We start from the raw sequence: 25,799 nt of genomic DNA on the forward strand, positions 1-25,799 counted from the left end.
AAACTAAACTCATGGATCCTAGCAGTGCTTTTAAAAAAAGAAAGAAAAAGAAAAGGTCCCAGTTCTCACCATGAAGTTGTTACAGTAAGTGCCACACTTTTAACATTTGGGAGGAAAAAAAAATGGTGTTGGTACTGTGTACTTTTGAGTACTCCCAGAAAAAAGCACTGGATCCTAGTATCCAAAATGAAAGGATCAGAGCGACTGAGTAAATGAAACACAGAGGAGACTAACGTACAAGCCCCTCGTAATATCTGGACAGTTCAGCCAATGTTGCCAAGGGAAACAGGATGGGCAGAAAAGACTGAACTGAGCAAGAGATGAAGAGATTGAAAGAGGAGACTGAGGAATGTGAATGTACAGCACATCACCCTTCTTATTGATATAAGAATATCATAAGATTAAGTGATATAACCCTTCACTAGTTATAAGAAAAATAAAAAAGTGGGCTCCCAGTCTCCCACCACCATTCTGGCTTATAGCAATCTTGTTATCGGGCACATCTAGGGTCCTGAATTAAAGAGCGCTTTGCTCTTACCCAGGCATCCCCAAACTTCAGCCCTCCAGATGTTTTGGACTACAATCCCCATCTTCCCCTACCACTGGTCCTGTTAGTGAGGGATCATGGGAGTTGTAGGCCAAAACATCTGGAGGGCCGCAGTTTGGGGATGCCTGCTCTTATCCAAGCAGGGATCTTCTTATACTTTCACCTTTCTGAACTTTCCTTTTCTAGCTGGCCAGCCCCTTGAGCAACAGTCACACCACATGGTAGGTTAGGGAAGCATTCGTATGAAAGGCAGTTCCGTAGACTGAATTCGACATTGGTTTATTCAAAAACAGCTCTTATGACACAAGTTACCTGGTTGAGATGTCATTAGATTAAATGTGTGGTGCTTAATGTGCCTTCTAAAATTGGTGGGAGAAGGTCCTCAATTACAATACAGTATCGCCAATAAAAAGCCAATGAACAGAGCTTTTGCAGGGGTTAGAATGGCAGTAATGGCAAACATAGGAATTCCTACAAAAAGCTAGTTCATTCTGAGTGGCTTATTTCAATTACATTCTCTGCTGCGTCTGTCATAGAACAGAGATAGAACCCAAGCAGGGCTCAGTCATATACTGTACACGCAGTGTTCGAAACTCCCATTGTTCTAGGCGCATTTTGCGACAGGGAATTTCATTAATGTGAACAGTTTATGAGCTCTGGGCACAGTACTGCGCCTAAGATTTCAGATTAAAACTGCAGAGTGGAAGGAAAGGAGGGCCGTTTTCTGCCTCCCCACTTCCAGCCACTCTCTGAAGACTGCAGAAGGGACCCTCTTAAGAGTATTACTGTATAAGGGTGGGCAGGGGAAGGACTAGACCATGTGGAAAATCAACATAATGTTTTAGCTGCAGTGCATTCATTTCAGCTTTGTATTCTTGTTATAAAAGTACATTCTGTTGTTGTGCCCATAATCTGGGTTGAAAGAGCAGCATGAGATTTTGCTTTTGGACTGGAAAAAAATGTTTTGGGGAAAAGGGAATTGTATACCTGTAAAGTACCTAAGTATTCAGGTGATACTTTTTATCTCTAACCACAGAGTTGAGCTGGATGTTAAATGAGCGATGCATATCACAGTTTTCAGGCAGAGTTTGTACTTTTTTAATGGAAAGCAGCCACAGGAGGCTGGTAGTTTCAGCACAGGGACAGCATGAGGATGAAGGGCTATTTCATCCCTTTCCCCTCCTGGCATTTTCCTGCCCAAAATCACCCCCCCCCCCTCTATAGAAATGCAGGCAAGGGACTAGTTTTGAGAAGAAGAAAAATGTGACTGGAAGGGAGTGGGTGAAGCAGCTTCTTCTCCCCTCCTCACCATACCTCTGCTCCAACTGGCAGCCACCCACAACTATTTTTTCATTTGAAGAAGAATGCTGGGAGGCTGTTCATGCATCTCCCATGTAGCATTTAGTGTGGCCCTATCTGAACCACAAAAAGAAAAGAGAGTGACTCATGCGGTGGACATAGATACCAAGGCATAGAAAGCCGCAAATGAAGCAGAGAGGGAAACTGAGCCTAAGAGAAAGAAAGAGGTGAGATGTGATGTGGTCTCTTGCCACGGGTTTCATTTTCACTCGCTCGCTCGCTCAAAAAATAGTAACGGCAAGTAGTGATGGGAGTGGCAGCTTAGCAAATTCTAAAGCAGTGAAATGTGTTTTATTTTCTGGAAAGGAATGGATTATGTCTTGATTGCTGCACCAGACTGAAAGCAGAGTGGAGGGTCTGGACGCTACTTACTGTCACAAACGTAAGGTTTATCGTGGTCGTCCATAGAAGAAACATCATTCCTTCGCCTGCCACCTCCAGAACCCCGAGCCTAGAAATAAACCAAGATGTTAATGCAACAGCCACCACCCAGACATTAATCTGGTTTGAGCGTCCTCAGGACAGCTCCATGAAAATTACCCCAGAGTGGAATACCCAGTGTTTTGTTTTCTGATGCTGCTGTACTGTTCAGGTACAAAAATCATGTGAACAAAACCAAAAAGTAGCAGGGTGAACTGTTCTCCAGCAAAAATAATAATACCGTAATCCTGTTTTGACACTAGTGGAGGAATTACTACGTATTCATGATAGCTGATGTTCTTATAGCACAAGGGTGGAGAACCTCAGAGCTAGGGGCCACATGTGGCCTTCCAGGTCTTCCTATCTGGCACTCAGGACTCTCTGCGAGCCACGCCTCCTCCAAAGGCCACACGCTCAGTGGCACAGCTCCACATCCACCTCCACTTTTCCCTTTTTTGGCCTGGCTGAAATATGTCATTGAACTGGGATAAGCCCTCTTGCCTGGACGGTGTGCTATATGTGTAGAACCTCTGACTTTGGTGCAGCTGGACAGAGTCTTCAGAGATTTCCTGCTCCCAGCAGAACAGCTTCTTCCACAGTCCCCGGTTAACTCCTTCCCCACACAGTTCAAAGTAATAAAAGTGTTTATTGTCTCCAGACACAAGACAAAGCTAAGCACTACTATCTACTGTATGCAGTTCTTCTGGTGTTCTAGGTAAAGATACATAAGTACAGATCGACCAACACTATCACCATGCTAGCTTACACTGCTGTGTAAAGCCTACAGCCTCTCCCCCTGACTCTTGCAGATTCATAGTCAGACCATGACAGCAAACAAGATAGCATCAGGAGATGCAACAGGACATAATGAAAGCAAAGGCCTAGAGACTATTAAAACAGTCTCTACATGTAGGTGTATTTTCTGAACCAATGGGAGGACTCAGCTAGTCATACACTTGGCCTTGCTAGTGTTGCTATGGTAACCCAGTGCACCTGACACCCTTATCTCAGGACAGCCATATTATTGGGGGGGGTACTCCTCAAGACGGGACGCGGGTGGCGCTGTGGGTTAAACCACTGAGCCTAGGGCTTGCTGATCAGAAGGTCGGCGGTTCGCATCCCCGTGACGGGGTGAGCTCCCGTTGCTCGGTCTCAGCTCCTGCCAACCTAGCAGTTTGAAAGCACATCAAAGTGCAAGTAGATAAATAGGTACCGCTATAGCGAGAAGGTAAATGGCATTTTTGTGTGCTGCTCTGGTTCGCCAGAAACAGCTTTGTCATGCTGGCCACATGACCTGGAAGCCGTACGCCGGCTCCCTCGGCCAATAATGCGAGATGAGCGCCGCAACCCCAGAGTCGGTCACGACTGGACCTAATGGTCAGGGGTCCCTTTACCTTTACCTTTACTCCTCAAGACATGAGACTGTGTAATTTAACCCATTGTTCACAATACACCAATACTAGCAGAGCCCTCTGAGACTAATTTTCTCCCTCTTGCCCATGTCTCTGGTGGGCTCCAGTACATTAAGCCAGCACCTGCAAACAGCTCTGTTCCACAATGTTGTGGAGCAATGCTCCAGCAGGGGTTGATGCAAGCCATCTCTTTTTAAAACTTCACAAGGGATACAATATAATCCTCATTACCAGGAGGAAACAAAGTGAAAATGGGAATGTGATTTTTAAAGGATATACACTCTGAAAAGAGATGCTCTAAGAAATGAGCACTACAGTATTAAGCATTTTGTACACATCCAAAAGTGTTATAGCATTGTTAATAGTGTAGCAATTATAACAACAGTTACATTACACACAAAGTTTTCACTTTAAAGTCTCCTTGTTTAAAATAGGAGAGAGCGAAGCACATGCATAAATTAAAATGTCTGAACCTGGAGCTTTCAGTAAAATTTGCCCCAAGCACATTCATGCATGTTGATTTCTAATTTTTTTCTTGTTCCTTTTTTAAAAAAAGAAATGGTTGCTCTTGGTGCACTGAGGACACTGAATAATGAATGGTAGCTACACCTAACCTATATTACACAATCGACAAAATATACATCCCCCCTAAAGTGCATGCTCATGTTCTCAGGCTGTGTGTAATGTGCACTCTGTGATTTCAGGCCTTATTGCCCTGCCCATTATTTCGGCCCGACAATGTTCTTTAAATCTCCCTCTCACTGTCTGCAAATCCATATATCCTTGGCCTTCAACTCTCTTTCCCAACACTCCCATAATTTCATGGCTGGCCTCAGGGGGGCTGGCAAATAGACAGCCGCCCCAGAGGCACAAACTCGAGTGCCACGTGCTTGCTGTCAGTGCTTCAGCATGTGGCATTCAGTCATCCATGGCTGCCTTCAGCCTCCTGCCGTTCTACAGCAAGGGATTGATGTACATAGCCGGAAAGCTTCGCCAGAGCAGCCTTGGAGCATTCAGATGGAGCCAAACAGGGACACTTGCCAGAAGGACAGATGAAGGGGCCCAAGATTAAAAATGGAATCATGCTGCAGGAAAGGGAAGGACGTGCACGAATTTGGAATGGCCAGCACATCAGCTCCTCCGCATTATTTCTGTTGCAGTGCCTATCATTCCCTCATTGCTGCTCTGAAACAACCAAACACATGGGCCTAAATATACATTTAGGGGCCTCTAGATTGCTTCTGGAAATCTAGTGCAATGGTGTCCTTAAAGCAGATGAGTGGAGAAAGAAACATACCTTCTAGATCTAGGAAAAAAGGATGAGGTGCTTTGTTACAATGGCACCTTTGGTTTTTTATGTGTCCTTGTGGGAGAGGCTGCTGGGGAAACATTGTACCAGAGCTTCAGTGTCTTAGCTGGCTCTGCATTGTACTCCAGGCTCAGCATACTGTACTTTAAAGTGGGTGGTGGGCAGTCTTCAGGGCTACAGAATTTACTCTGTCTTTTCCCAGAACCCCAATCAGAGCCAAGTACAAAATAGTAGTGTGGGGCAATTTCCTATTGCATCCCAGGAGGGGCTGGCACAGTGGAGCAGTGCTGTGCCCCCACCCTCACAATGGGAAAGACCTCTCCAGGAGAGAGCCACTGCCAACCAGAGGAGGCAGTGCTGGGTTAAATAGAGAGGCAGTCTGACCTGGTAGCGAATTGGGTCCTTGGCAGTACACATTATGGCAGCAGACCCACATCTTTAAAAGCTGCAATTCATACGTAAAGTGAATTAAACGTGTTTGTGGGAGAGGGGTTAATGGTTTGCTCTGTTATGCATTTTGCATTCTCATTTTGTATTTTTCGCTTGTGAACCACCCTGGGATCTTCGGATAAAGGGTGGTTATACACCTGGGGGACCCAGGTGGTGCTGTGGGTTGAACCACAGAGTCTAGGGCTTGCTGATCAGAAGGTCGGCAGTTCAAATCCCTGCAACGGGGTGAGCTCCTGTTGCTCGGTCCCAACTCCTGCCCACCTAGCAGTTTGAAAGCACGTCAAAGTGCAAGTAGATAAATAGGTACCGCTCCGGCGGGAAGGTAAACGGCGTTTCCGTGTACTGCTCTGGTTCGCCAGAAGCAGCTTTGTCATGCTGGCCACATGACCTGGAAGCTGTCTGCGGACAAACGCCGGCTCCCTCGGCCTATAGAGCGAGATGAGCGCCGCAACCCCAGAGTCGGACACGACTGGACCTGATGGTCAGGGGGCCCTTTACCTTTATACACATTTTAACAATAAATAAATAAATAAATAAATAAATAAATAAATAAATAATGTAGCAGTAGTGGTGGTGGTGGTGGTGGTGGTGGTGGTGGTGAAGATAGGGAGTAACTTAAAGAAACAAGCAGGCATGTAGACAAGGATTCATGAGTCTGCTCTCACCTGCAGCTTTCCGCCCAGCCTCTCCCCCACCCCCCAGGAACTTTCCTTCCTGCTGAACTCAGTTCCGGTGTAGGCCAGTGGTGGGAGGATTGTGTATTCCCTGCACAAACACCACTTTGGGCTCCCTCCAGACATACCATTTATTGCACTTTCTTGGTGATTTGTGCTCATGATGCTATCAGGGCTGTCACACACAATTCAGCTTTCAATATTGCTTGCACCCGCAAGGGTTTGAGGGCAGTTCCACTGCTTCATTTCCAGTCAGTGCATGCCCTGTAACGTTCTATAGCACAAATGTTCTAACATATTATTGTCCCACTACAGCCGCTCCGTGCAGCAATAATGGGGAAGCATCGCAGAACAAATCCACCACTACCGTACCGTGATTGTGTCAAGAACACAAATTGCAAAATACTTCCGCAACAAAACACCAGTTTGGAGAGGCCCTTTGACCCTTTTAATTCCACTCCACCCGACTCTATTTTAACTGCAAATTTGGCAGACCTGCCTGTAAAGATGCACGCCTGCTGCCATAAAATGTAGTGAGTGCCTCATTCTGTGCAATAGGTCAGCTCCAAGCCAAGAGCAGCCAGATGAAGTCATAGCACAAAGAGAAGGGAGGCAAGGCAGGCAGGCAAGGGCCAAAGAAGAAATTTCAAGAGTAGAAGGAGCTGCATGCAAGAATGAGATTTTATGTGGACTTTTCCTACCGTTACCACAAGCACAAAGTCTTTCCCTCCTGCTTTCTGCTTGTGGCACATTACAATTTAACAGATCATAGATGGCCTGGGTGTCTCTCCCCCCACCCCCACCCTGTAAAAGCCACTTATTGATGGAGGAGAATAGAGGAGTTTGTGAACATTTGGCTAATGTACAGATCTCCCTGCTGTGAGTCTGCTACCGGAGGTTTGCAGGGGCTGGTGCTTGCTCAAGTCCTGAGAGCCTCCAGCAGTTCACTCCAGAGAGCAGAGAGGGCCAGAACAGCCAGACAGCATGAAGAGTGGGAGGTGAGCTGCCTGCCTTCATGCTGTGTAGGTTTCTTGCCAGGGGATCTGATTACTGAGAGCCTCCAGCTGCAGACCCATGCAGAGAGCACTGATCAATAGCCAGCTCTTCCCTGCACTGAGACTGCCAAGGGAAAAGATAGAACTGTAGCCCATCTGAAAAGGCAGCTAAAACAAGCACCAGATAATAAAAGTTATGCCATCTATGCACACAAATCTCTCGGATCCATGTGTGCATTCATTCCCTCTCCCTCCCAGGTTTGTTTCTCTTACAGTTTTATTAAAAACCAAAATCAGAGAGTGAAAAGACCAAAGATTCAAAGGAATCCTTGTTCATCACATCACTTTATAATGTATACATACCAATACATATGCCATACATACCGTACAAAACGTATCACATAACACAGGTATCATTAAGCTCTTTGTCTGTCTAGGCAATCAATATAAATAGAAACAACAGAATAGCGTTCGCGCTCCTCCCTTTTGTCCTCCCATGTGGCTAAGGCAACCTACCCGTCCTCTGGGTCTGTTCTTTCGCTTTGGAATATCTTCCTCCATCTCTTCCTCCTCATTTACTTCATCTGCATTTTCATCATTTTCCAAAACCCTCTGTAGTTGGAACAATAAACAGTAATTAAAAACAATTCCCAGAACAACAGAGGCTTCATAACAGAAAGGCAAAGGAAATCAGACATTGCGGATGCATGCTTTGGCTTTGTTCGAATACAGAGCAACTCTGGATCCGGCCATTTCAAGTTATGGATTGAAAGTTCCAAACCTGCTCTCAAGGAGGACACACAGCTTGGCTGTACACCAAGCGTCAACAACTGATGATTTTTAAGACTACAAGGTGGGGTTTGGGGGTCTTTCAAAAACCTTATTGGAACCCTTCTGTTGCTCACTTTGTTCACATCTGTTCAAAGCATCTTCACAGCCCTGACTAGCTGGTGCTTTGTTGCCATTTTGGGTTGTTGTTTTTTCAAATGGGTTTTCTTGGCTTTTTTTTCTTCCAGGGAACAGTAACATCATTACGTAGCCTAGAAAGATGACCAATTTGGGGAGGGGCACCTGGCAACAAAAACAGCAGCCAGTCAGGGCTGTGAAGAGGCTCAAAGGGTACAGTGGAAGCTTCCATGGATAAACATGTATCTTCCACCCCCCACTTTGCAATACACCCATTACACTGGAATGCATATTTTGAGTGTTTGCTGTCGTATTCCACCTCAAAATTAGAGAGGAGTTTCAATTCCCATCATGCTTTTATTCAGTAATTGTATCAAATCCCAAATTTACTACAGGAATCAAATACACACTCACACTCGTGTTGCAGTCACAATGCCCGCCCTTCATGTAGTGTTGAGATGCAAATGTATCTTACCGCAAGATGCCCCTGCAGTATTTGGAGCAGTGTTAATTTGCACTTTCTGCAGTGAAGTAAATCCACTCCTTCCCACATTCCTCTATTGTGTATTCATTTTCCTTAATCTTGAAGGAAAGGGGAATGAATTGGGCTACCCACTGGGTTGTGGGGGCAGCATTTGCCCAACTGTTATTATGTTATGGTCCTTTGCAATAGTTGGTTATGGCACACCCACACAGCCACAGAGCAACACAAAATCTCTCTCTCTCTCTCTCTCCTTCTCACTGGAGATTATAGTTATATACAGCAGCTGGTATTTGCATTTGTGTGTGCCCTCCTGTAGATCATGGGATAAAGGTCACAAGAGATTAATAGGCTGGAGGTTGAGACTGAGCCACAAAATCTTATAAGCAGCCATTTCAGTATTACATAGATTGGAAATGTGACCAGGCCAATAGAAGAGCACTTAATCACCTGGATTTCTTGTAGAGTGTCCTCCTCTTTAGTATCTACCTTCTTTTCAAGCCCTTCTCCACGCAGCAGTGCTTCCAGTGTGGTCCCCTCCGATGTGAAGCCATCCTTCTTCAGAGGCAGGTCAACTTCTGACAAACCAAATACAACAACAGAGGCTATGGTTATTTCCTGCAGCGCCAGGGATGCACACGCACAGATAAATCACAGAATGTGTGAAATTGAAAACCACTCAGGGAGGCTCTCTTGAGAAGTCCTGCCCAGCTCATCTTCTCTACTGCTGTTAAGACACCTCTCATGTCATCAACTTACTCTCCGTTTCCCTATATGTGTTCCTAACAGTAAATAAGCAACCAGAAGATGCACATCACGAATAGAAGAATAGCCATGTGGGTTTGCAAGCTGACTAAGAATGGGAAACAGTCAAACATGGATTTATGTGATCATTGTTGGAACACCCTGAAATAAAACACACGAGTCTATTTTTCCAATGGATTTGAATCCATTAAACTGGACTTGAATCACAATTCAAAAGTGGGGGTGTTGGGGTTGTTTTTAGGCCTCTTCCCAGCTGACTTGTTTGCAGGAAGCTTTGTTATATTAAAACAACATAACATCCCTCTCAACATGCAGTCCATGCAGTCAGTCAGAATTCAACCACCGTGTCATGTGAAAAGCAGTTGTTACCCATGCAAAGTCTAAACAAGAGGGGAGCAACGGGTAGATTGGAAGCTACTGGTAGATCCCTGGGTGAGTTATGGTAGGTCAACAATAATTTCTGATCCCCAATTCTTTAACAAAAGCAAAAAAGACTTCTGCCCGCCACAAACTTGAAGTCTTCCCACCCTTAGACTGACCAACCAGTACTGTTAGCCTCACCCTTTAAACAGTGTTTGTATTTTAAGTTCTGCTATGCACAAAAATGGTAGGATATTGGAGGCCACTTTAGATTGTTCCCTGTGATGACTACCTCCCTTTAGGAAATCATTCACATGGAGCCATTAAGAATGGTGAGCCCTCACCACCTGCCACACAAACCTCCCCCAAAAGTTTGCAGTGGTGTGAAGAAACTCCCCATATCCCGGTGGCACATCCCTGTACTACAGTGAGGAATTTGAAGTGCTGTTGTATTTATTTCTTTTTCCTTTTTTTACTCTACCCTTCTTTCCAAAAGATAAACAGTTTTTAAAGTGCCATCCATTTATACGATTCACATGTGCATGTTGAAAAAGCACCATCAAGTGGTGCTTTACATGTGTCACAGCAGCACACAATGAATTTTCAAATTGACTAATACAAGCAAAGTATGTCTATGCATGAACCAATCCTAAGGCAGCCATTGAAAGAGGAAAACTGGCTGCTGTTTTGGTGACCACAAAATGGCAGGCTTATTTTTTTTTATAATCCGAGTACATTTACCACTAGAATGTTGGCATGGTTACATAGGAGCAAACTCTTAGGGGGAAGTTCCCCTTGCCCCCCATTAAACATTTGAGGGGGCCAGGGGCCCCCAAAGGTGATGGTCATTGCAATTCAAATGGTGTTCGTGCATCGCGCCATGCGATTGATTATGTGGGGTAGTGCCCCCCACCCACCCAATATTTTATTCAAGTTGGCACCCCTGCATGGTTATGATTAAGAAAAGCCTTTTGGATAAATTTGGTATCCATTAAACTAACCCCCAGCTTCCCTGAGAGCAGGCTAGACATGATCACATTCCAAGAAGCATGCTGTTTCACACCTATCATCCCTTCCAACTCCTGGATGCTTCCTCCCAAAGTGACAGCCAACTTAAGTGCTCATAAAGTGGTGATAATTAAGCACTGTCCCTCCTTGATACCGGTAGGTGTCAGTCTCATTTCCTAATCACATCTGCTTTCAGCAATTAGCATACTCGGTCAGAAGGCCAACTTCAAAGCCCACTTGACTAAATCCAAATTTGCAAGTGGCTATTCACACCTCCTCTCCCAGGCCAGATTGGCCAACAGTGCACTCACACAAGTGGCGCTGTTTTAAGAGTCAGACTTCACCATCCTCAAAAAGGAACACACACACACACACACACACACACACACACAAATGGCTTTCTTTGCAGTCTACTATGGTCAACTCTAGGGCTTGCCGATCAGAAAGTCAGTGGATCAGAAAGCCAGTGGTTCGAATCCCCGCGACGGGGTGAGCTCCCATTGCTCGGTCCCAGCTCCTGCCAACCTAGCAGTTCAAGAGCACGTCAAAGTGCAAGTAGATAAATAGGTACTGCTACAGCGGGAAGGTAAATGGCGTTTCCGTGTGCTACTCTGGTTTCGCCAGAAGCGGCTTAGTCATGCTGGGGGCCTTTACCTTTACCTTTATGGTTGACTCTGCAGATTAGTATCAATCCAGAGTGTGAGTTGAGTCATTAGAGCACACTTTTATCATTTTGGGTTTGTTTGATCAATGTATATATCTCCTTTCTTGGATTAAATGCTCTAAAGTGGTGTTAAACTGCACCTCTGCAATCTGATTGCTCTGGATAGGAGTGGGTGCCAGAGAGACTGGCAAGATCCAGTGCCCAGAGAGAGTTGGGACACAGATTTTCCTGAGTCATCTTCCTCAGAAGCGTGCCCTATATCTTGTGGGGAAAGAAACAGTCCATAGAGGGGCTAGTAGGAGTGACTTCCTCTTCCTGGTAAGACTCAGCCCGGAGAAGTAGTTTTTAGTCAGCACTAAGAGGATGGCCTGGAAGTGAGAGCTGGACCATAAAGAAGGCTGATTGCCGAATAATTGATGCTTTTGAATTACTCCCTGGAAAAGACCCTAATGTAGGGAAAGATTGAGGGCACAAGGACAAGGGGATGACAGAGGATGAGATAGTTGGCAGCGCCGTCTTAAGCGCCCCTGTTGCCATGGTGCGCCGGATCTCTCCAGCGCCCTTCCGCCCCGTTTCCCAACGTGGTGGGCGGGTGAGCACGGCGCTGCTGCGCGACGGGCAGGCGGGCAGACACAGCGCAATCTCTCCGGCGCCCTCCCGCCCCATTTCCCAGCGCGGTGGGCAGGTGGGTGCCGCACACAGCTGCACAGCGGATCGGCGGACCGGCCGGCCAGCGGGCGGGCTCAGCTCGCGGCGCCCTCCTGGCGGGCCGGCGCCATGGTGCCCTGCGCCACCGGGGGTCTATGATGAGCCGGCCCTGATAGTTGGACAGTGTTCTTGAAGCTACCAACATGAGTCTGACTAAACTGCGGGAGGCAATGGAAGACAGGAGTGCCTGGCGTGCTCTGGTCCATGGGGTCACGAAGAGTCGGACACGACTAAACGACTAAACAACAACAAAGGGGGTGGCCAAACTGCCTCAGGTGAGCAGTGCTTGACAATAGGCTACTGTATATCCTACACTCTAGGCTTACCTATTAAAATAAAACTATCAGCATTTTAATTTGCTATACAGTATACAATGTATCACAACACAATGCCAAATCAGCTGCCATCCAAACTGTACTGTCTCTCTGCACAAAAGCAGCTCCACTTCCAAGTTCTAACAGGGAACGAGATACTTACTGGGTGAGCTCTAGCATGCTCTGTCACTCCAGGGACAGCTGCTGTGCAAAAGCAAACCACAGCAATTCCGCTTCCTCAGAAATGCTTACACAAAGCTTATACAAACACTGTGTCACATTGATTCTCTGGACTAGCTGATTCTCATAAACAAATACCACATAATTGTACATCATGATTGATTCTAGTAGATAGCATTTGAGATGGTAAATCCCAGATCCAGGGCTGTAACCCCAATAATCTTCAAATAATAAGTGTGTGTGTGTGCGTGTTTATGTATCCACATGTCACCTAGCTACCGCTGGGTGAATGTAGCCACTGAGCTCATTAACAGGATGTGGCAGGATGTGCCTTAAAGGGCAACTCAGTGGCTCAGTGAGCAATTAAATCTCATGTCAGTTTCAAATGAGAATCTATCAGTGTCACAAGTGTAAAGTCTCCATTCCTGTTTTCCCACCCTTAGCATTTTTATTTAAGGTGGAGCACTGGGAACAATGGAAGTCAGAAACAATATCATGAAATATGCCACAGGAAGGAGAGGGGGGGGGGACAGATTAAGCCCACTCTTCTTCTGGGAAATATGCAGAGAGAGAAGCTGTCTGTTAGCTGTCGAGTTTGCAAAAGATACCATCTTTTGGGATGGTGCTCTCTGCCAGCAGATGGAGCGCCCCGGGGGAAATGGTGGTGAAAAACCCAGACAAGCCGCATCCATCCATCCATCCATCCATCCATCCATCCATCATATTGCTCATTTCCACATTTCTATAGTATTAAAGTGCAAGTGGGAAGGGGGGTAGATTTTTAAAGATTGGGTGGGGAGAAAATATAGAAACATACTTAGTCAAATAGCTGGGTTATTAATTGGGAAAATGATAAAGTCCAGTCAATGTGGTACCTGGAAATTGCTTGTTTTGTATTCAAAAATTGTGAGCCACATCCACAAAGTCATTTTTATTGGTCTAACAAAGGGAAAGCTTCTCATAATACAGTCTAGAATTTCACTCTGGAAAATGTCTTGTGACGCCCATTCCTCTCCCAATACTCAACAACTCTGACTTTTACCATCCTCACCACTCCAGACCTCCACATCATTCTCCCAGGCCTAGTCCTGTCCACTCCTTCTTTCCCTCACTCTTCCTCTTTCGGTTCTGAAACTTCCTTGCAGCCTGCACAGTTTGTATAAATGAGGATGATTAAAATGTTGTTCATAATATGACACAGCCTTAGCCCAGAGAGCCCCTAATGCTGAAGTGAGGTGTGAGTGACTTCATCATGTGAACAAGAGTTTGAAACCATCCAATTAATTTAAGGAGATGACAGGCTTTTAAGGTGCCAGAGCCCTTGAGGTAAAAGCTACATTTCCACCAGCAAAAAAAAGGACACGTCAAACGTTCTCATAACCATGTATCTTGGCTCATTTTTGTATGAACGCTGTATTGTGCCTTGACTATGGAAGAAAGGATTGCCAGGATCTTATGTGAAAATAAGAACCTGTGATTCTGCCCTAGAACAACAGCTACTTCAAACCATAGCCCCAAGCAGAGAAATCTTAAATTGCACTAGCAGACAAGATTCTCTGATGTGGGAATGTGAGCAGATGGCTGACAGTGTGCATATGTTGTCTTCGCAGGAAAGCTGCCTAACCATTACCTTCCCCGCACCTAAGTGTGCATGACTAAATTGCCTTAAAGGCAGGACTATGAATACTTTGCAATTAAAAGGAAAAGGTCTGCTCCAATATAACCCAACCAAATAACCAGAGAACAACTGAATTCTGCATAATATTGTGCATATACTGGTAAAGCTCAATGCTTGAAAGACCTTCCTCGCTCCTAGATCATCTTGAGAACAGGTGCATAGGAGATAGTCAGATTTGAACATGAAATATATAATTGGTGTTTAGCACACTAACTTTCATTGCAATGCCTTAAGAGATTGCATGAATTATGGTGTTGGAGGAGACTCTTGAGAGCCCCATGGACTGCAAGAAGATCAAACCTATCCATTCTTAAGGAAATTAGCCCTGAGTGCTCACTGGAAGGACAGATCCTGAAGCTGTGGCTCCAATACTTTGGCCACCTCATGAGAAGAGAAGACTCCGTGGAAAAGACCCTGATGTTGGGCACTAGGACAAGGGGATGACAGAGGACGAGATGGTTGGACAGTGTTCTCGAAGCTACGAACAAGAGTTTGTCCAAATTGCGGGAGACAGTGGAAGACAGGAGTGCCTGGTGTGCTCTGGTCCATGGGGTCACGAAGAGTTGGACACGACTAAACGACTAAACAACAACAACAAGAAGAAGAAGGGATTGCACTGAGAACATAAAAACAGCCCTGCTTGATCAGACCAAATGCCTATGTTACCCAGCATTCTGTTCTTGCAGTGGCTAACCAGATGCCTATAGGAAGCCCAAAAGCAGGGCATGAATGCTGTAGCACTCTCTCATTCATGACCACCGCCTGCCCATCAGCAACTGGTATACAGAGGCCTACTGCCTTCAATACTGGAGGTAGTACATAGCCATCATGATTCCTAAACATTGATAGAATCATGAATCTATTTATTGGTTTATCAAAGTGTTTATATTGGACTAGATGACCCTCAGGGTCCCTTCCAACTCTACAATTCTATGACCCTATGGCACACTGCGGAAGAGCACACACTGGTGTTTTTCACATTCCTTGATCTTCCTCTGTGTAGGTGGAGCCCATGCATCTCATTATGGAGGTAACCTTTGGTCAACATCCTAGAAGAACAAGTCCCTTGGTTCCCTGCTTTCTCCCTTCCCATTGTATGTAGTGTGTGGTCCATAGCTGCCAAGTTTTCCCTTTTCTTGCGAGGAAGCCTATTCAGCATAATGGAATTTCTCTTTAAAAAAGGGATAACTTGGCAGCTATGGTGTGGTCACTGACAGACACCCTCCCTTAGTTGTAGAAATCTCTCTTGTAAAGTAAATTTTAAATCCAAGCATATCCCCAAAATATTGTAAGAACTTACTGTTTGAGTAACCACTTTTACCGATATGACCATTAAAACAAGTTTCAGTTGATTTTAATAATGCTTCGGTCTTCCTGGTTTGTTTGTTTAAAAAAAATGAGTGTTTTCTTTTTAATTTAAATGTATTGTTGCCAACCATGCTCCCCTAGGACAATACACCATCTATGAGTGAGATCATTTCCCCCCCTTTTGCTGTGCTGTACTGAAACAAACTTCTGAAGGATGTTCCTTAAAGAGTAGCAGAGCTTTTTAAAAGCCGGAGACTTGAAAAATTAATGTGGGGAGTATGATTTGGAGAGCAGTGCTCCTTTAGGTCAAATGCATAGCTATTTGAAATTCAAAGACACCCTGCTTCCCCACTGCTATTTATCATACCAGTGCACTGTGGAAGAGTAAAATCCCAGAGTGTACCAATTCTTGGCTTTCTTTCATCTTGTGAGACAAGTTGGCCTTGCTGGAGGGGAAGCAAACCAGCCCAAAGAGTGTCCAATTGCCCTAATGCTCTCTGGAATATTAAACTGCCAGAATACCATAACAACCCCTTAGAAGATTAGCAAGTTACTACTGAACACTGAAACATCGTAAGAGCCCTGCCTGGTTGGTGAAGAAAGTCCAGCATTCGTCACCAACCAGGTACCTATGGGGAAGTTGAAAAGCAGAACATGAGAGCATTAGCTCTCTCCCACTCTAGCTATCTCACAACTGGAATTTAGAGCCGTGCCGCCTCTGATTATAGAATCATAGAATCGTAGGGTTGGAAGGAATCCCAATGGTCATCTAGTCCAACCCCTTGCAATGCAGGAATCTCAGCTAAAGCATCCATGACAGGTGGCCATCCAATCTCTGCTTAAAAACCTGCCATGAAGGTGAGTGCACAACCTCCTGAGGGGCCACTATTGAAGAGCTCTTACTGTCATAGACTTCTTAGGGATGTTAGTCAGAATCTCCTTCCTTGTAACTTGAAGCCATTGGTTTGAATCCTATCCTCCAGAGCAGGAGAAAACAAGCTTGTTCCCTCTTCCATATGACAACCCTTAAGATATTTGAAGATGGCTATCATATATCCTCAGTTTCCTCTTTTCCAGGCTAAACATACCCAGCTCCTAGAGAGCCCAACTGGACAGAGAAGTCGGATGATCTATTAATCATCAACAAAAAATAAGCAAGTTGTAATAATAAAAAAGAGAACAAATGTCTCATCATAGGGAGGGGAGGGAACTGGGTCCAAGTGACTGTGTGGCTTCTCAGTCTGGTGCTGATGGGCAGCAGCAAGACCCTGCCCTGGCTCTCCCTTCTTCTCGTTCTGAAACAACCACTTCTGATAGGTTCAAATAGATCACTGGCGAGCCATTTTCCTAAAGGCCACATGCAGCAGTGCATGGGTGATCAGGGCAGGGGCGTAGGAAGCCGCTTGGGTACCCGGAGTGGCAAACATGACGAGCACCCGGGGGCAGGGTGCCACTACATAGTGCACATGCACAGCGTTACTACATATGACATATGCGTCTCTATGTATGTTGTATGCATCGCTGCGCATGCATGCTACGTAGCAGAGTGCCAGCAGCAAAAAGTGGAGCTGGGAGCGGGCCGCCCCCTCCGCTCCCTCCTTGCTACGCCCCTGGATCAGGGGCGACGTGCTAGTGGTGTGGACATTGCCTGGTTCACACAGAGACACACGGGGGGGGGGGAGAGCACTTTGAAAGCAGAAGCTGCGCTGCTGACAGCAAGTGCAACCCTCTCTTTCAAAGTCTCTGCCTGCTGATGCACAAAAGGGCAGACCCCTCTTGCCACTGAAGCAGAGGGGGGGGGGGAAGAACTTTGAAGGCAGGGATTGCATCAGTGACAGCCGGTAAGAGCCTGGCTTTCAAAGCCTCTCCCTGCTGAGGCAGAAAAGGGCAGATGACCCCCTGGCCCAGCAGCGAGAGGAAAACACTTTTGAAGCAGGGGGTCATGTTTGTGACAGCCAGTGCAGTCCTGATTTCCAAGGGAGAGATCTCAGCCGTCCTTAAATCCAGAAGCAGGGAGTGCTTGGGCACTTGCAGAGGGCCACATCAAAGGTATGCAAGGGGAAAGGTAGGTATGGTAGGAATCAGCTAACCAGCTCTGCCAGCAGAGGGAAAGGAGTGTGTTTGTGCAAGGGGGCTTCCCCCATTTCCTCCCAAAAGCTGGCTTGCAGGGGGTTAGGATAGGGTTACCAGGTTTTTTTCAATGAATCCCGGGAGAGTTTTCAACTTCAATGGATTTTGTATGTGGACTGATTTGTAAATCCTGGGACTGTTCCCGGGAAACGGGGACGTCTGGTAACCTTAGGTTAGGAGAACCACCAGAACAGCACGCGAGGGGAAGAGAGAGGTGATGGTTCCATCTGACAAGCTGAAATGCTTGCACCTGCAGAATTACAGAAGAACATGATACTGACTTCCACCCTATGAATGGCAGGTGTCAAAAAATGAGAAATAGAGTACTTTTCTCTGACAGCCCTCTGTGCAGAGTGCCGTTTTTTCAAAGCATGACACATAACCACCCTGTGCAGAAAAAAAGGTGGCAATCTCTTGCGCCACTGTGCACATTATGTTGTTAGGTGTACACCTAAGCTATTTTGTATATATCACCCCAAAAATGTCAGGTGTTAAGGTGGCAGACACATTTGCAAAACATCCCCATCCTTCAGGGACCCAGAATCGACCACAGCTCCATATCCAACACATGCTCAGTGAGAAGTGTTGGTTACCTCAGTATAATGTGTGAAACAACCTTTAGATATAAAGGAAGTCTAGAGGGGAAGATTATATACCAATTACATCTGAGAGCAGCCAGTATAATCACAATTTCTCAGATACTCTTCCAATCATTTATCAGGTCCCAAACCACCATTTAGAAATCACTGGCTTTGTCAGGTCTTTTAATCACAGATTCCGGCATTTGACTCCATCCCCTTATGCTCTCTGAGGTTTAAAACCGGGGGGGGGGGGCATTATACTTTCTTTACTTTGGTTTCTAGTCAATTAAATGGGAACACAAACACACTTTTAAAACACACTGTCAGATAGCCATCCAGAATACTGCACAAAGCTATCTGAAGAGCTGCACATGTAAATAGCCACTGAGCCTAGGGCTTGCCAATTGGAGGGTTGGCGGTTTGAATCCCTGCGACGGGGTGAGCTCCCATTGCTCGGTACCAGCTCCTGCCAACCTAGCAGTTCAAAAGCACATCAAAGTGCAAGTAGATAAATAGGTACTGCTCTGGCAGGAAGGTAAATGGCGTTTCCGTGCACTGCTCTGGTTTCGCCAGAAGCGGCTTAGTCATGCTGGCCACATGACCCAGAAAAACTGTCTGAGGACAAACGTTGGCTCCCTCGGCCAGTAAAGCGAGATGAGTGTCGAAATCCCAGAGTCGTTCACAACTGGACTTAACTGGCAGGGGTCCTTTACCTTTTTTTAAGTATTGTCAGTCCAACTGTGAATGCCCTCTGAAAACAAAGTATTTCAGATGATTTCTAAGCAGGTGTGTGTGTGTGTGTGATATGCTAGCCTGTCATAGGAACTACGTAGAAACAGGAAGATAAAGCTCTTTCAGTAGAGCACCCGATAAGCAACAAGAACAAACTTATAAAAATTCTCTCCTATAGGTTTCTATTATTAATATTACAAGTGCTTTTTTTCTTTAAAAAATGGATACTCTCATTTCCATACTCATATTGAAATACTGCCCCTCAATGAGGCCAAACTTAGATTCACAAAATATTTAGGGGTATGTGTACCCCTGCATCCCCCCAGAAAAAAGCACTGCATATTACTGTAAAAATATTGTCCCAAAAATCTCCACAATCGATCAAGTAAGTATCCTAGGTATAATGAGGGGGCAATTCATATTAACATTTTAGACAGAAAAGTCTAAAAGTCTTTACCATTTTGGATACCACTTGAGGGGCAAAGTCAGTATATTTCCACACAATAGCAAAAATGATTAACTGGTCTTAAGGATCAGTCTTCTGCATGTGGAAACCTTGCAAATGCTCCCGAAAAAAAAAGGAAGAGCTACTTATGTGGGGAGGGGGGAGGACTGCTGAACAAAACCATACTCCTGATTCAGTATTGATGGGATGAGCTCCTTCATCGCAACAGCCATATTAATTGGCCTAGCATAATACAACATATGGCTAGCCTGTCAGTACTTACTCATGCCCTGAGCTCTGGACTAACAAAGTCAAAATGGACGCGAGAGAAGTGAGGCTGTAGGGATGGAAGCATGTTGCTTCCACCCTGTCTCACTCTAAGATTTGACAATCAACCCAAAGGACAGGAAACTACATGTTTGTGTTGTCCACTGTGCGTAGCCAGTGTGGTGTAGTGGTTAAGAGCGGTAGACTCGTAATCTGGGGAACCGGGTTCGCATCTCCGCTCCTCCACATGCAGTTGCTGGGTGACCTTGGGCTAGTCACACTTCTCTGAAGTCTCTCAGCCCCACTCACCTCACAGGGTGTTTGTTGTGGGGGAGGAAGGGAAAAGGAGATTGTTAGCCACTTTGAGACTCCTTCGGGTAGTGATAAAGCGGGATATCAAATCCAAACTCTTCTAATGGGACGCTTTGCACTCTCCCTGAGCGTTTTGCATGGCTAGAATGTGTCCACGAACTCTGAGAAGGCCTCTTGCTTGCCTGGGTCTGCATATATGAAAAACTGGACTACTGTACAAAGATAAAATTTACGTTCTGGGCTCTGCCCCCTTTTGCCTCTGCCCCCCACCCCCACCCACTGGCATGTGGTCCTTGAAAGGTTTCCCGGAACAGAGTGCGGCTCCTGGTCTGGAAAGAGTTCCCCGCCCCTGCTACCGGTATTTGCAGGGATATGGAAAGAGTTTTTGTCATGGAGTCATTAGCACCGCTAGTCTTCCCAAATGGTGGCAAGAGATGTGTAATTTTATTATACCAATAAGAAGTGTCTGAAAGGGGAATTTCTGCCTTCTACCGGAGGGTATGCCAGAAGCTTTTATATAAAGTTTAGATAAAAAATATGAGCACTGAAATAAACAAGATTTCTGGCAGCAAAGAATATGCAGATGGGGGAAATGTGCCTTGCGGGCTCAGCAAAAATCAGAACGGTGGGAGAAAAGAGAAACTGTGAACAAGGTAACGTTCAAAGTCTCTGGGGTATCATTTGGGGCGGGTGGGTGGGGAGCTTTAGCCAAAAATGCAGCATATAGAGTTGGAAGCCTTAACATAGCTGAAAGATTCATAGTGCAAAAAATCAGAAATGGAAACACACAGCAGAGAGCAAAATGGGCCTGTTTGCCCTGAGGATATAGAAAGAACTGGTCGGATTCAGCTGATGAACTGAAGGTTTTGGCCCAGAGAAACGAGAGATGGCAATCTGCTTGTGACTGCTGGCCTGGCCACAGAGGACTGGACCAGATGGACTGATGTAGAAAAAGCAGCAAGGCAGTTCTTGTGGAGAATATGACCGTGCATATCTGAAAGTGAAACATGGGAGTTTATCAGCCTCTGCCATCTATCCAAATGACAGCATAAACTGTGGGAAGTGGAGACAAATCCCCACACTCCATAAATTATTCTCACTGCCTCCGCCTTCCCTGACCAAAAATAGTAAAGACTGTGAGGGGAGGAGAAATGCATCTGAGGAGAAAAGCAAATGATAATGAAGGGGGTGAGGAGTGGGTGCCTCCGTATTTCCCCTCATTTGATTAATGAGGAGCCAAGAAGCTGCGGGTTTGGGAGAAAAGATTGATGGCTGCAGAGAGGCTCCACATTGCGGAGATGAATGACTGGTCATCTGCCCTTGATGTGCAATGAAATGTCTTTTCTAAACAGCCGTGCCAAATGCAGGCATGTCATGTTCCTTTTAGAGAGACAGATAAACACCAGGCAGATGGAGCCACCTGGGGTGCCTTGCCCCTCAGAAGGAAGGAGAGCGCAGGCTCCTTTGGGTACTCTGGCAAGGTCAGTGTGTTCGTTCATTAACATCTGGCCATGAGATTCATTAAACTGCGTTCCTTCTCTTTCCCAGCCACCCCGCTCCCCCACAACAGTCATCTGTCTGCAGAACATGAGCAAGGCCTCTCTCCAAGATGCATTGCCGGCAAGGGAGGAAAGGACTTGAGGAGCTGAAGAGAACGATGTAATAAGCTCATCAATCTATGGATATCTTTGGCTGGTAAGCTGCTCTTCTACAGCTAGTGTGGAAGACGGAACAGCCCAAACAGCACAGTGGGCTGGGAGACGTCTTATCTCCATTAACGTGTTCTGCATGCATCAAAGCAGTAGGAGACCTATTAAGATTCAGGATTGAAGGACTGCAAAGAGAAGTTAGGTATGATAAAAAAATTCCTTCAGTAGCACCTTAAAGACCAACTAAGTTTTTATTTTGGTATGAGCTTTCGTGTGCATGCACACTTCTTCAGATGCATACACGAAAGCTCATACCAAAATAAAAACTTAGTTGGTCTTTAAGGTGCTACTGAAGGAATTTTTTTATTTTACTTCGATCCAGACCAACACGGCTACCTACCTGTAACCAGAAGTTAGGTATGCTTTGGTTCAAGCCATCATGCTGACAGTTAGATGCCTTTCAGGCATCATTTCTAAGAGGAAGTTGATTGATTTGACCATTCAGATATGAAAAGCTAGAATCACAAAACTGTAGAATTAGATAGATGTGGAAACCCCCCACGCCTCTGGTGAGGAATTTGCCTGATCAAAACTTTAATCTCCCCTAAAAAAAAATATCTTCTTTTCCTTTTTGCTTGAGCAGAAACATCTGCTCCAAAATGCTGTTTTCAGAGAAATTCAGGGACAACTCTCTTTTTAATACATCACATCGTACTAATGTTTTAATGTCATAGTGTTTCACATTGTGGTTTTAATTTATCTATTGTATTTTATGGTTTTAACAGAAGCCACCTCGGTATGATTTTGCCCTGCAAGATGGCACGAAAATCTTTTGAGGGGGGGGGACCCCATAAACTATGTGTATTTTTCCATATTACAGTATTGGCAGATACAGCGGCTGCAAGCATATACCCTCAAGTTAACATTATCATTGTTTGCTGACAGGCTTGTAATCCATAGCACCACAAACAGATCTAACATCACTGCTTTCTGTTCTCCTGCTGTGCTTTCACCTTGCAGAGCAATGAGCATTAGATTACAATGACAGATGTATGTGAAGGATCATCTGTGGGTACAGCATTACTTTAAATTCCCTGCTAGGGTGAACTTCATTCTAGCGAAAGGAATCTTACAGAGAATGACACTTTGTCTTCTGCTTATGATACTCACAGACCAAACTTCGCCTATTTTTCTTTCTTACAGCATATGTTGTTTGTTAAATGATCACAAATCGATTGGGTCTACACAGGGTGCTGTTTTATTACCTTTTTTTTCTTGTGGTAGTATTTCTAAAACCATAGGACTCTGAAGTATAAGTTTAAGCCATAGTGTACTCAAAGTGGAACGGGGATAGGATATAAAGGCAAGCCACTTTTCAGGCACACCTATAACCATCTTCTTAAGAGACATAATTGAGGCTGGCCTAACCATCTTCCTTTCTCCCAATATTGGCCCCATTTAAGAACATATTACTCCCCCCGCCCTTTCGATGCACACTGGCAGTCAGGTAAAGGTAAAGGAACCCTGGATGGTTAAGTCCAGTCAAAGGCGACTATGGGGTGCGGCACTCATCTTGCTTTCAGGCCGAGGGAACCGGTATTTGTCCGCAGACAGCTTTCCAGGTCATGTGGCCAGCATGACTAAACCGCTTCTGGTGCAATGGGACATCATGATGGAAGCTAGAGCGCATGAAAACGCCGTTTACCTTCCCACCACAGCGGTACCTGTTTATCTACTTGCACTGGTGTGCTTTTACTGCTAGGTTGGCAGGAGCTGGGACAGAGCAATGGGAGCTCACCCCGTTGTGGGGATTTGAACCGCCGACCTTCTGATTGTGATTTAGACCACAGCACCACCCGCATCCCTTATCATTCCTTTACATATATACACAGGTGCAACTTTAGTTATTTTTTCCCTGCCAAATGTTGATGCAATACCAAACTCACTTTATGAACTCAAAAATAGTGCATTAGAGATATGATCTCTGAGTGGGGCCTTAAATAAGCATAGCATATACATACATATATCTTGCTTCAGGGTGAATTACATCAACTCTCCTTCCCACTTCCATATACCCCATACAAATGCATTTATTACTTAGAAAGTGCAGGTGTTTGCTGGGTCTGAATGTTTTAGCATAAAATACCTGCATTTTATTAGGACATGAAGTACAAAATGTAGGGAAATATTGAAATGAATTGCAAACCAGTAAAAAACATATTTAATATCCATCAAGTGTAAAATGATTATGAGGCTGTAAAATGTTTACCCGGGAGAAGAATAAAGATGACAGATCACTTTCAGAAAACATTCACTGAAGAAAAGGGGAGAATAATAGATGGGGACAAAGGAAAATTATCTTTTAGCTCTTACTGCTCTCTATGTATCCATAAAACTTGGCTTGTAACATTTCAAATTTATTGCTTATTCATTGAAACTATACACTGGAGAGGGGGAGGGGGAGAAACACTGTTTAAATATTATCGTATTTCAACCTCCTAAACAGTTTAATCTGCCAAAGAGACCTATAAAACGGAATAAAATTTAAAGATCACATTTTAATGAAATGCAATTCCACATTTCTTTTAACACATAGCACATATGAAACTTTGCATTGATTCCTTACACACTTATTACTGCATCAACTTTATAGAGTTCGGGCTTAACTAGACACCACATGGGATATATGGCCAATCATGTCTCCCCAGTAATGCTTGGTAATATATATAATCTTTAGGGGCCAGACTACAGCCCCCCCCGGTTTCTAAAAGTCTTAGAAACCAGCAGGGGTGGGGTGGGGTTAATTCAGTTTTGGACCATAGTGCTGGGGGAAGAGGTTATTCCTTTTCCCCATGCAGTTTCCCCAGTTAAAAAACCACACAAAGAAGCTTCTACGGTATTTGACCCTCAGGACAAATGTATGGCATACTAGAATCATATCTATATGATGCTTTTGCACATGGGGAAAAAACCAACAGCTTGGAGGGGACTTCTGGTACTTGTTACTTGTAGACCACATAGAGATGACTGCACTTAAATGGCGTATAAATTGGTGGGGGTGGAGGGAAACAGCTCTAAATTTAAAATATGACAAAGTCAAATCACAAAAACTAGTTTCAGCTCCTGTTCTAGCAGCTGGGTGTAGCACACAACGTGGCTTCCCAATCCCTTTGACTGATAGTTTGACCCCAGAACGTCCCACTTTCCCTTGGGACGTCCCTATTTTCATCAGAGAAAAGTTGGAGGGTATGGAGGAACCCTCCTCTAGACCCAGTATAGAAATGCAGTGGGCTGCTGCAGGAATGATGGGAGCACCCTGGTCCTCCTCCGTCAACCCCCAACAAACTGCAGTACAAACATTTTTTGTGGGCTAGCGACATTCCCGGGCTTATTACACTGTCGGAACATCCATAGGACCAGACATTTTTAGCAAAGGCATAAAAGAGCTTGCTATTACAGTCGTACCTTGGATCCCAAACGCATTGCGAGTCGAACGTTTTGGCTCCCAAACGCCGCAAACCCAGAAGTGAGTGTTCCGGTTTGCAAATGTTCTTTGGGACCAGAATGTCCAACGCGGCTTCCGATTGGCTGATGGAGCTTCCTGCAGCCAATCGGAAGCCGCGCCTTAGTTTCTGAACATTTTGGAAATCGAATGGACTTACAGAACGGATTCTGTTTGACTTCCGAAGTACCACTGTACTTGCAGTCACAGAGCCACAGAGTAACGGGTGAAACAATGTCCATACTTCATACCCAGTCTTGGTGTGTGACATCCTTTAGCTATAGTGCTCCATGCCTAGAACAATTACATGGGTAGCTATACCAATGTAAAATATTGAGGCAGGAACCAGACTGTAGTTTTTTTGAGGATTGGCAAAGATCTGGGAATGAGAGCCTATCCCATCATTCTGTAAATTGCTTAGAAAAAGAGTATATTGAACTAGCAGTATGTCTGTACTGTATTCCCCTCCTTCCCAAAGGAGAGTAAAAAGCTGCACATTTGAAGTGCATGAACACAGCAGTACATGAAAACCCAGTGCCGTGATCCTAGACAGCCATATCCCTGCACACTAGGGAGATAAGCACATACAAACAGAAAAGTTTTGAAAGTTTTTACTGCTGCCACTCAGGTGACAGAATAGGTC

The 25,799-nt window shown here is 45.1% G+C and overlaps 1 protein-coding gene across 1 annotated transcript in view; it reads right to left on the minus strand.

Annotated features, from left to right (window-relative positions):
• The window catches only part of DPF3 (double PHD fingers 3), a 207,938-nt gene that overhangs the window by 55,315 nt on the left and 126,824 nt on the right, over positions 1-25,799 (minus strand). The window contains exons 4-6 of the mRNA XM_088670137.1: positions 9,004-9,131; positions 7,683-7,778; positions 2,279-2,357 (exon numbers count right to left, since the gene is read on the minus strand). Coding sequence (XP_088526263.1) covers positions 2,279-2,357; positions 7,683-7,778; positions 9,004-9,131 — 303 coding nt within the window. The remainder of the gene's footprint in view (positions 1-2,278; positions 2,358-7,682; positions 7,779-9,003; positions 9,132-25,799) is intronic.

This window comes from Zootoca vivipara, chromosome 1 (assembly GCF_965207765.1).
Source record: "Zootoca vivipara chromosome 1, rZooViv2.hap1.1, whole genome shotgun sequence".
Classification (NCBI taxonomy): domain Eukaryota; kingdom Metazoa; phylum Chordata; class Lepidosauria; order Squamata; family Lacertidae; genus Zootoca; species Zootoca vivipara.